Source organism: Stigmatopora nigra, chromosome 20 (genome assembly GCF_051989575.1).
Source record: "Stigmatopora nigra isolate UIUO_SnigA chromosome 20, RoL_Snig_1.1, whole genome shotgun sequence".
Lineage (NCBI taxonomy): Eukaryota > Metazoa > Chordata > Actinopteri > Syngnathiformes > Syngnathidae > Stigmatopora > Stigmatopora nigra.
Window position 1 is genome coordinate 1,989,941 of NC_135527.1, and position 11,463 is coordinate 2,001,403.

Consider the following 11,463-nt stretch of genomic DNA (forward strand, 5'->3'; position numbering starts at 1 on the left):
AATTCAGCTTACCCTAGCTTGCAGCTATCAATGGCTCCTCCATTAGAATTCACGTCTGGGAAAAAAACAGGAAAGTTCCACAATGAAAACTCGACACTTTGCAGAATAATGCATGCAAAAGTTGTTCTTCACAGATTAGAAGGTATGTCCATTTTTGAATCTATATATTCCCTTCATGGTAGTTGTAGAAGTGCTACTTTAGTGCGATTTCATTGCACATTATTTCATTCTCTCAAGTCGACAAAAGGCACAAGCTCGATTTCAAGAAAATAAAACGATTTAAAAAAAACACGGATAATAAAGCATGAGGAATAAGTACTAATTAAAGCAATCATAGGGTTTAAAATAATATTCAGGTCAATTCAGAGGATACTAAATTCCACAGGCTTTCTGGACACAAAGTAAATGAAGTTGAATGGCCTTACAGATACTATCATACCTTGAGATACGAGCTTACTGTGTTCCGGGGCTGAGCTCGTATGTCGATTTACTATTTTCCAATAGAAATGAACTAAAAACTAATTCATTTGTTCAAACCCCCTGAAAAAACACCCAAAACTGGATATTTGATTGGAAAAAACATTTATTTGTTCTAATTTGTCATCTATTTACAATGTAACAAATAACTTGTTTTAATAGTACTAAAATGTGTTTGATATCTTGTCATCTACTACACTGTAAAGTCCTTCAAATTGCTCGCCATCACATCTCAATATTGCAACGGCCACATCAGGTAAGGTTAAAAAGAAAACAAGGGTGTAAATTAAAATGGCGACTGTGGGGATTAATGATGGGAGGACGAAAGCTGCCGTGGCGATTACTGTATTTTCACGACTATAAGGCGTACATAAAAGTCTTACATATTCTCTAAAATAGACAGGGTGTCTTATAATCCAGTGCGCTTTATATATGGACCAAATTCTAAAATTGTTATCACGATAAAAAAAAAAAAAACAGTCAATAAGATAACTATGGCCCCCGACTACTATTTTCCCGTAGATAAAGTACTGCGGAGTGACTGCCGGGATATAGAGTATCTCTATCTCTAGTTATAACAGTAGATACTGTAATTTACAGTAGAATAGAACACATTAAGATTAATCTTTGAGTTAAGGTTCTCAGCAAATCATTTTGAATATATATTTCCTAAAATATTAGGAAAGTATTTAAAATTAAAAATATTTAACAGGTATATATTTCTGCGTATCTCGAACTCCAAAGTGTTATCAATTGAACAACTACTACAAGTTCAAATATGGTGCTGCTGCTTAATAAAAATATTCCTGAATACTCTTCCCATGACAAGAGTATTCAGGAATATTTTGTATATTTATTATATTTATAATATGCAATAATCACGTGGAAAACGGCATTTAATGATTAAATACAGATACTGGAGCTCTTTGTAAGTTTAAACTGAGTCCAGGGTAGTAATTTCCCTGGTAAAAGACAGCCGTGACACGAAAAACCCCAAAATGCACAAAAATCCAGCCAAAAACAGCATTAAATGAATAAATACGAATACTGCATCATAGATAAAAGTACTTGTGATTTTTAGAGACTATAACCGAGCCCAAGATGCTTGATTTCCTGGCAAAAAGTGCACTTTTAACCCGGTACCGGACCCAATTGCAGTAAGATTATTTGTCCATCAATCAGGTGGAAGTGTTCTGCCGATTCAAAACCAGTCTAGAGTGCGTATGGGTGTGTATTAAAAGTGAGTCCACTCGAGTCTGGTGGGTCATTTTGCAGGGGGAATGTGTCTAAAATTTTCTGGAGTATGATTCCTGGACTTACTAAAATATAGACAAGAGAGCTTAGAGAACAATACCTGAAAATGTCACCCATATGCACTCTAGACTGGTTTACAGATAACAACATTCATTTAGAATTACAAGTTAAAGATAACAACATTCATTTAGAATAATACTTTAAAGATAACAACATTCATTTAGAATAACAAGGGACAGATAACAACATTCTTTTAGAATAAGAAGGGGATATATTCACGGCCAAACAAAGTAATCATAACAGTGAAAAAGTAGTTATAACAGTAGAAACTGTAATTTAGACCACCATAGAAAACATTGAGATTAATCTTTGAATTAAGGTTCTCAGCAAATCATTTTGAATATATATTTCCTAAAATAATGGGAAATTATTTAAAATTAAATTTTTGTTCTTATTTGAATCGGCAAAACACTTCCACCTCATGGACAAATAACATTACTGCAATTGGGTCCGGTACCGGGTTACAAGTGCACTTTTTACCGGGAAACCAAGCACCCCGGGCTCGGTTATAGTCTCTAAAAATCGCCAATACTTTTACTCATGCTGTGGTATTCAGATTTATTCATTTATTGCTGTTTCGGCTGGATTTAAAGTCATTTGAGTGCATTTTGGGGGTTTTAGTCATTGGCATCTATGCCTGTCTTTTACCGAAGAAATCACTATCCTGGCCTCGGTTTAAGCTTCCAAAGAGCTCCAGTATCTGTATTCAATTATTAAATGCCGTTTTCCGCGTGATTTTAGCACATTATAAATATTATAAATATACAAAATATTCCTGAATACTCTTGTCACAGGAAGAGTAATCAGGAATATTTTATTAAGCAACAGCACCATATTTGAACTTTGTAAGACATGCATTTGTCAATGTAAAAGTAAAAGATATTTCCCCATCAATTTCTTTGCACTCTGGAATCATTTCTTGCAGCCGTGAGAACAAATGAAGACAAAGTAGCAGTTGTTTAATTGATAACTCTTTGGTGTTCTAGATACGCAGAAATATATACTATATATAATTTCCCATTATTTTAGGAAATATATATCCAAAATGATTTGCTGTGAACCTTAATTCAAAGATTAATCTCAATGTTTTCTATGCTGGTGTAAATTACAGTATTTACTGTTATAACTACTTTTTTACTGTTATGATTACTTTGTTTGGCCGTGAATAAATGCCCTTCTTATTCTAAAAGAATGTTGTTATCTTTAACTTGTTATTCTAAATGAATGTTGTTATCTGTAACTTGTTATTCTAAATTAATGATATTATCTGTTACTTGTTATTCTAAATGAATGTTATTAGTAACGGGCCGTATATGGCCTGCGGGCCGAGGTTGAAAAACGTGTGCACACACACGACCGAGGGCTGGGCGAGCGCGTCGGCTAAATGTTCATCGGCTAGATAGTCGGTCGGCCAAATAGTCGTTCGGCTAATTCTACGTTGGGCCAGATGGTCTTTCAGTGAGTTGGCTGTCGACCAGATGTCAGTCGGCTAAATGTCTTTCGGCATGGTGACCGGCCAAGCTCTCATTTAGCACCTGGAGGAGGTCGTAGTGAAAGTCATATTTGTTACCACTGTCTTTGTATGTCTCTTGAAGATGAGATACCGGCTGCTGTTTATTTCTCTGCATACCGTATTTTCATGACTATACGGCGCATCATATTTTTAGCTGCAGTGTCAGTAACGAGTGCTATTTCTGTATTTTAAACACACAAAGGACGCACTGTTTTTTTTAGATGCAGCCAGGCATGGCAAAAATAAACCAGCTTAAACATGCACGCTACTCCCATGCGCTTAAAAACACGTTTTTAAAAAGGCAACGGAAGCAAAACTGAGTTCGGTTGTACTTTATTTAGCCGTTTTACAATATACTCACGTCACCATCCCCCACAAATCCATCAAAGTCCTCATTTTCTGTGTCCGAACTGAACAATCATCCAAATGAGTCATCAAAAACGAGTTTTATATGTTTGTCCAGGTGGCCACAATCCATTCGCAAATAGTAGCTAGCTAGTAGCTAGTGGAACTATTCCAAGGCTGTCTTAGTTCACAACTGTGTTGCTGCCAATCGCAGTAAATGACTGAATGGCGCCTTCTTCCATTTGGTTTCATTTCTGTGAACAAGAAATTCAGTCATTTCTATTTGGAAAATGTTTCATCATTTATCTTCGTGTTTTTGCAGGGGTCCCTCAACAAAAAATGAGAGATGATCAAGTTCCAATCAAAATGGAGGAAGATTATTTCACCTGGGAACCAGGTGAGGCCGTGAAATGGGATGATCTGGGCGTGGCCAGCAAAGGGGCAGAGCCTGCAAACGCCTCGGCATGGCCCCAAATTAAAAAGGAGGAGCCAGAGTTCCCCCAACAACAGCACAAGAGAGAAGGACAATCTCCAATCAAAAAGGAGGAGCAAAATGTCATCGAGTCAACTGGTGAGCCATTCAGGAGGGAAGATAATCTGGGCGGGGCCAACAGAGCGGCGCAGACTGAACAGCAGTTCAGCAGCCACACTTGAGTGAAACGATTTTCGTGCTCAGTTTGTAGTAAAGCCTTGTCTCAGAATTAACTACTTGAAAGGCCACACAAGAACACCCACTAGTGAAAATCCATTTTCTTGCTCAGTTTGTTAGTCAAACATTTACAATGAAAGGAATTTTATAAATACACACAAGAACCCAAACTCGTGAAAAAACATTTTCATGCTCATTTTGTGGTCGAGCCTTTTCTCATCGGCAAAGTTTAAATATCCCTGTAAGAATCCCCCCCACTGGTGAAAAACCATTTTACCTGCTCATAAAATTGTGATTAAAAACATTACATTACAGACACTCCCCTACTTACGAACAAACGGTACTTACGAACATTTCTGCAAATTGTTTTTATGTCGAAAAGTGTTCATAAGTTTGGTTTTGTATTGCGCACCTTTTTCCAAGTTGTGCTTCTTTCCGCCACTAATACGGACGCTTGGCGCTGTGAGAACTTGGCTCACCCAGCATCTACCTTCCCTCCAGTGTGGAAATGCGTGACATATCTCCAGTGCGCAAATAACAGTTTTGATTTCTATCATTAAATATTTCGTGCATTCATTATTCAATATGGTTGGTGAAACGCGAAAGGCTTCCAGTGAGGGAGGTGCAAGGAAGAGTCAAGCCATTTCATTTTAAATTAAAGTGGCAATAATAAAGAAGCTTGATGCGTGTGACAAAGTGGCGAGCGTTGCACGGGAATGTAATTTGAACCGTTCGACCGTCAGTACCATTAATAAACAGAAAGATCGAGCAGCAGGACCCAAATATTGAACGTTGCACTAAGGTTGCAAATCAATTGAATGATGCCATACAGTGCTACCACATTGATGTTGAAAAAAAGAAGAAAACTGTGCAATCGTCATTAGATAGCTCCTTTCAGCCAGTTTCTAGTAAATCTCTCTCCATCTCTCTAATGGTATACAGTACTGTATGTATTTTCTCCATTTTAATTTTTTTTTTTCAGTTCAAACCAATGCTAGTTACTTATACAAGCCTTAAACATACAAATGCACTTATATAAACCTTCAATATACTTATATGGGCCTTAAACATAAATCATAATACAAAATATAGCACTGAATCAACTTCAATTTGCACAATTTAAACTTATGAACACTTTCAACTTATGAACAAGCGCCCGGAACCGAACTTGTTCGTAAGTCGGGGAGCGTCTGTACTTATTTTGCATTACTTGAACTAGAAGGTGTTCGCTGACATTAAGTCAGTGTGAAAAATTAAATTTGGGAATAATTTTTGAGGTTTATGTGATGAATAACAATGAATGAAAAGGACAAAATACTTTAAATAATCAACATAATCGAAATGTCACCAATAATTCGTCCTTTAATTGTGTTCCGGATGACTGGATCACACACCTAAAACGCAACTTTTCTGTCATATATTATTGTGAAATAATCAACCATGCTGTGATAAATACTTCCAATTTTCGACTACATGTAGGAATACATATTATCTTTTTGTCTTTGCAGGTTTCTGGCAAAATCTTAGTCCTGATGGGCAAGAGTTTGTTGGTCTTAAAGAGCTCCCCCTAATCAAAGAGGAGGAGCCAGAGTTCCCTCAACAACAAATGAGAGAAGAGAAACTTTCAATCCAAAAGGCGGAAGATGATGTCACCTGGTCACCTGGTGAGGCCTTGACGAGGCAAGATTATCTGGGCGAGGCCAGCGAAGGGGCGGAGCCTGCAAGCACCTCATCATGGCCCCTAATTAAAGAGGAGGAGCCAAAGTTCTCTCAACAAACAATGATTGATGATCAACTTCCAATCAAAAATGAGGAAGATTATGTCACCTGGTCACCTGGTGAGGCCGTGAAGTGGGCTGATCTGGGCGTGTCCAGCGTAGGGGTGGAGCCTGAAAATGCCTCAACTTGGCTCCAAATTATAAAGGAGGAGGAGCCACAGTTCCCTCAACAGTGCAAAAGAGAAAAGCAACCTACAATCAAAAACGAGGAATGTGTCAAATGGTCAACTGGTGAGCCTTTCAGGAGTGAAGATGATCTGGGCACGGCCAAAAGAGGGGTGGAGCTTCTGAGTGTCACCTCAACAGAAAGATGGCTAGCAGAAAATTTAATTGCTCCTTTATCAGATGACAACAACTTGCTTTTTGACAATGATGATGTTGAAGATGTTAAGAAAAATACAAGTGGCGACAAACTCTGCAAATGCTTTCAGTGTGGGAAAACGTTTGGGAAAAAGTCTCATTTGAAAAGACATATGAGGAGTCACACTGGGGAGAAATCCTTATCATGTACAGTTTGTGGTAAAACATTTACACACAAGGAAACATTTAGAATGCACACAAGAGCCCACACTGGTGAAAAACCATTTTCCTGCTCACTTTGTGGTCAAAGTTTCACACACAAGGAAAGCTTAAGAACCCACACTGGTGACAAAACATTTTCGTGTTCAGTTTGCGGTAAAGCCTTTTCCCAAAAGCAAGATTTACAAAAGCACACAGGAATCCAACCAGGTGGAAAAACATTTCCGTGCTCAGTTTGTGGTAAAACATTTACTGAGAAGGGAAATTTAAAAAGACACACAAGAACCCACACTGGTGAAAAACCATTTTCGTGTTCAATTTGTGGTAAAGCATTTTCTCAAAAGCAAGATTTACAAATACACACCAGAACCCACACTGGTGAAAAACCGTTTTTTTGTTCAGTTTGCAATCAAGCCTTCACACACAAAAAAAGCTTAAAATCCCATGCAAGAACCCACACTGGTGAAAAACCATTTTCCTGCTCAGTTTGTGGTCGAAGATTCACACACAAGAAAAGCTTAAAACCCCACATAAGAACCCACACTGGTGAAAAACCATTTTCCTGCTCAATTTGTGGTCAAGCCTTTTCTCAACGGCAACCCTTAAAAAGGCATACAAGAACACACACAGGTGAAAAGCCATTTTCGTGTTCAGTTTGTGGTCAAAGATTCACAAGAAAGGGAAGGTTAATTAGTCATGCAAGAACACATAAATGTGAAAAAACACTTTCCTGATCAGTTTGTGGTCAAAGATTCACACACAAGGACTGTATGAAAGACGGTATGAAAGATTGTAATCCTAAAAGTATAATTGTATTTTGCATTCTGAAAATCTTGTTTACAGTTTTAATGTGTAATATCGATCCACACGATTCAAATACAATAATACCTTAAGATACGAGCTTACTGCGGGATCGGGCTAGTATGTCAATTTACTCGTATCTCAAGTCAATTCTTCCCATAGCAACGAACAAAACACAAATTATTACGTTTGCATCCTAAAAAAAACTATTTTTGTTCTAATTTACTACCAACTCATCATTGGGAACCATCTGGTATGCTCATATTTCAAATTTGTCTCGTATGTTGGAACACTTGTATGTCAAGGTTTACTGTAGAAGGAAATTGAGTGTCGTTGAAGATTTTATTTATTTTACAATTCTATCCGAAATAGTAGAGCCTAAATTAGGAAATTACAAAGTAAATAATCAAAAACGTGATGTAAATAATATGAAAAATGTCTTCAATTTTAGACATGCCTAAGAAATTTGAAAAATTGCAGTTTTTGTCAATTGAATTTGCTAGCAAATACAATAAGAATATTGAGTGTTATTCAAACGTAATACATTTTAATGAAAATAATTGATATATTGAAACTAAGATCTGAGAAACATTTGTAGAAATATGGTGTAAAGACAATGAATTTGCTCAAAATAAATAGTACAATGTCCTTATACTTTTGTCATATAAGATGAATCACGTTTTAAAACGATTTAACGTGCCATCTTTTTGGTAGTTCCAATAAAGGTCTCTTTTTGGCGAAAAATACTTTTTGGGTCTTTTTGTTGACAAAAACTGCCTTCCAAATTCAAAGGTGACAGAAAAAGAAGCATCATTTGCAAAGATTTAAAACTAGGAGTAAAATGAATACATTAATTTGAACAATTTGACAAATTAATATATAAAAGATTATTTTCTTTCTACAGGTGTGAAAATACGGTAACTTAATGTCTGAAATTAACGGTAAATTGTTTTTATCTTTTTTATGTTGAAGGGTCTAATTGGTAGAAATGTAACTAGATCTTTATTTTATGTATAACTACAGTGTTCTCGTTACCTCTGCGTCCTGCGTCTGATACGCACAGCTTTTCTTCCAGACGCACAATTTCAAGTAATGTGCTTTTTTCGGACGCAAAGAAATTTTTATCAAAAAAAAACCAAAACACATATATATCCGATAGCAAACCAATTTATTCCACTAATCTTTGCGAAATAATTCTCGCGTGAACGAGACTAGCAGACACCAGCAGACGAAGGAGAGGAAGCGATCGCAAGAGTTTCGTAATAGTGTAAGAAAGATAAAAAATGTTTCAGAAAAAGCAAAACAGTCTGGATAGTTATTTCGCAGTTAAAAATACAACTAGTAAGAAAAGAACTGCAGAAGATTCGATCGATGATCATGAAGCAAAACGGGGTAAGCAAGGAAAAATACGCACATTTCAAAAGACTTGGTTGCAGCTGTTCGCGTGGTTACGATATGACGAGGAAAATAATTTCATGTACTGTGCTGTTTGTACGGATAACAAGCAGGTAAATGGATTGATCGCGGCAGCTAAATGCACGAATTTTCAAAAATGCACCCTGGATAGACACATAGTTTTGCCCGGACACAAGTTGGCACTGGAAATTCCCACATTGCGAAATAACAACAAAAAAAATCGAACAAAAGGCATCAGCAACAAAAGACAAAGTAGTTACAGCTTTATTGAAAGTTGTACATTGGATGTCCATGGAAGATATATATAATGCTCAAGCAAATTGTACTGGCTGAAAAGTACCCAAGAGACAAGATGAGCAATCTCTGGAAACTGATCAGCCAGCACCACAGTGAAGAGATGCCAAACATGATAAGATTGGCTCAGCTGGCTCTTACATCAGCTGTGCATACAGCTGGCTGTGAGAGAGGTTTTTCTGTGCAGAACAGAATCCTCGCAAAGAAAAGTAACAGGCTGCAAGTGGAAACTCAGCACAAACTGATGGTAGTGCAGCTGGCTAAAAGTGTGAACCATCAAAAGGCCCTGGAAAAGTGGAAAGGCTGCAAAGAGAGGAGGATCTACGAGCTGAAAGACTAGTACAATGATAAATAAACCTTAACCCTAAACCATATAATAAATAAATTAAATCTGAATGTTTATATATCGTTGTTTATGTTTTATTTGCATCCGTAGTATGTTGGGACTCGTGACAAGTTTCCTGGGACGCACAGTTTTCAGACAAGCGAATCCCTGGGACTCGCAGTGTGCCAATTGTAAAATTATCACTGTAACTATTGGAAACACATTGAGTAAGAAAGTTTTATAGATGATAGACAAACTACAAAGGGAATGTAATGTTAAATGTTTGCAAAAAACTACTAGATTGGGGTATTATTTATTTCAAACAACTGCGCAATAAACATTATTGAATGAATTTGGAGTTCTTGATTAGCATGCATTTTATGTGGCTTAAATGCTGTAAAGGTCTCAAACTCAATTTACCTGAGGGCCGCAAGAGGCAGAGTCTGGGTGAGACTGGGCCGCGTCAGAATTTCCACAAGAAAAGCGCTGATAAACATTCCAACGTTATCAAATATCTTTATTTTTTAACAAAAAATAATGGATTAAATAAAATAACTTAAAGATTCATAAAAAATAAATCAATAAGTAATAAAAAAAATAAGAAATAATGAGAATACAGTATATATACAGTGACTGGCTAAGTAGCGAAAACTAATTATTTTTTTTCCGTTTCAAATGTCTGTATTAACAGCTCTTTAAATTTTAACTTTCTGAACTTGAATGGAACATTGAACATGAAATATTCTGGACACAGCTTCTCTTGTGTACTTCTTGTTGCTAGAGACCTGGCAGTGCTTCTCACATAGCTGAGTCACATTTGGCTTGAGGGAGGAAGCAGTGGAGACCCTCAATAGAGCTTGAAGATGCTCATCAGTAAGTCTGGACCTATACTTGGACTTATTGAAGTTCAAGGTGGAGAAGAATTTCTCACTCAAGTATGTGCTCCCAAAAAGGCACATGGTCCGCTTGAACATTCGGGAAAGTTCAGGGAGACTGGGGGTCAACTCTCTCAAAAATTGCCCAAGCTTGTCTGCTTCTCCACTCACCTCCCTGAACTTGGCTTTGAGTGCAGAGTTGCACTGCAGGTCAATGAGCTCCATTTGAAGCTCAGGAGGGGCATCTTGCACATCAAATGGGAAGGGGTCCGCAAATATTTGAAATGTGGCTTTGTGTGTCTTGAAGTCTGCAAATCTGTGATCAAATTCCTTCTGCAGCTTTGAAATGGCCTCCACGTATTTCTCACCACTGAATGGTGTGCCTGCATCCACAAGAGCCTTGCATGCTGGGAAATGGAAAAGGTTTGGCTAAGAGAGCTGGGGTTTCCATAACAAAAGTTTAGTGCAGAATGCTCTCACGTTGTCATAGGCAGCACTGACAAGTTGCCCCTGGCCTTGTAGCTTCTCGTTCAGTACAACAAGAAAAGCTAACTCCATGAGCCATTTGGGATCACTTAGCACAGGAACAGCGACCCTGTCTATCTCCATAAAGTCTTTTACTTCTGCTCTCAACTCAAAAAATATCTTCAACACATTTCGTACCTCAGTGAAGTACAGCACATCCCCATATTCTACAAAGAAATATTGCACTCCCCATTTTTCTTGAAACTGTCTGTGCTCATCACTGACTTCTCTTCACGGCAGGCTTTGAAACAGACATCTCTGGGGCTGTAATATGTGTTTACACTAGGAATGAGTCTCGGATTAAATTTTTAACTTTCAGTCGCGCGGTTCTATGGCGCATGCACACTTTCGATTTGTCCGTTTAACTTTCAGTTGCGCGGTTCTGTGGCGCGCACTTTCGCTCTCCGATCGTATTGGATTACGGCAGCTCTCCGAGCGGAGTGAGCGAGGCACTGGACAGCCCGGCCAATGTCCCACCCCCCAGAGCCGTATACTTCACCGTGATTGGTTCATCCAGCTCCGAATACAGTGTCATTCATATCAATCTTGCGGTCCGCACAGACATTAATCTTGCATATTAAGACGCGGGCCTCAAATTATCGTCCCGTGGGCCGCATTTGGCCCGCGCGGGG

The 11,463-nt window shown here is 37.9% G+C and overlaps 1 protein-coding gene across 1 annotated transcript in view; it reads left to right on the forward strand.

Annotated features, from left to right (window-relative positions):
• LOC144213443 (uncharacterized) overlaps nucleotides 1-9,508 on the forward strand; it is a 9,694-nt gene extending 186 nt beyond the window's left edge. The window contains exons 1-3 of the mRNA XM_077741909.1: nucleotides 1-142; nucleotides 3,972-4,220; nucleotides 5,807-9,508. The exon at nucleotides 1-142 is cut by the window's left edge and continues 186 nt beyond it. Coding sequence (XP_077598035.1) covers nucleotides 31-142; nucleotides 3,972-4,220; nucleotides 5,807-7,329 — 1,884 coding nt within the window. The 5' untranslated portion in view covers nucleotides 1-30 and the 3' untranslated portion in view covers nucleotides 7,330-9,508. The remainder of the gene's footprint in view (nucleotides 143-3,971; nucleotides 4,221-5,806) is intronic.
• The last annotated feature ends 1,955 nt before the right edge of the window (nucleotides 9,509-11,463 follow it).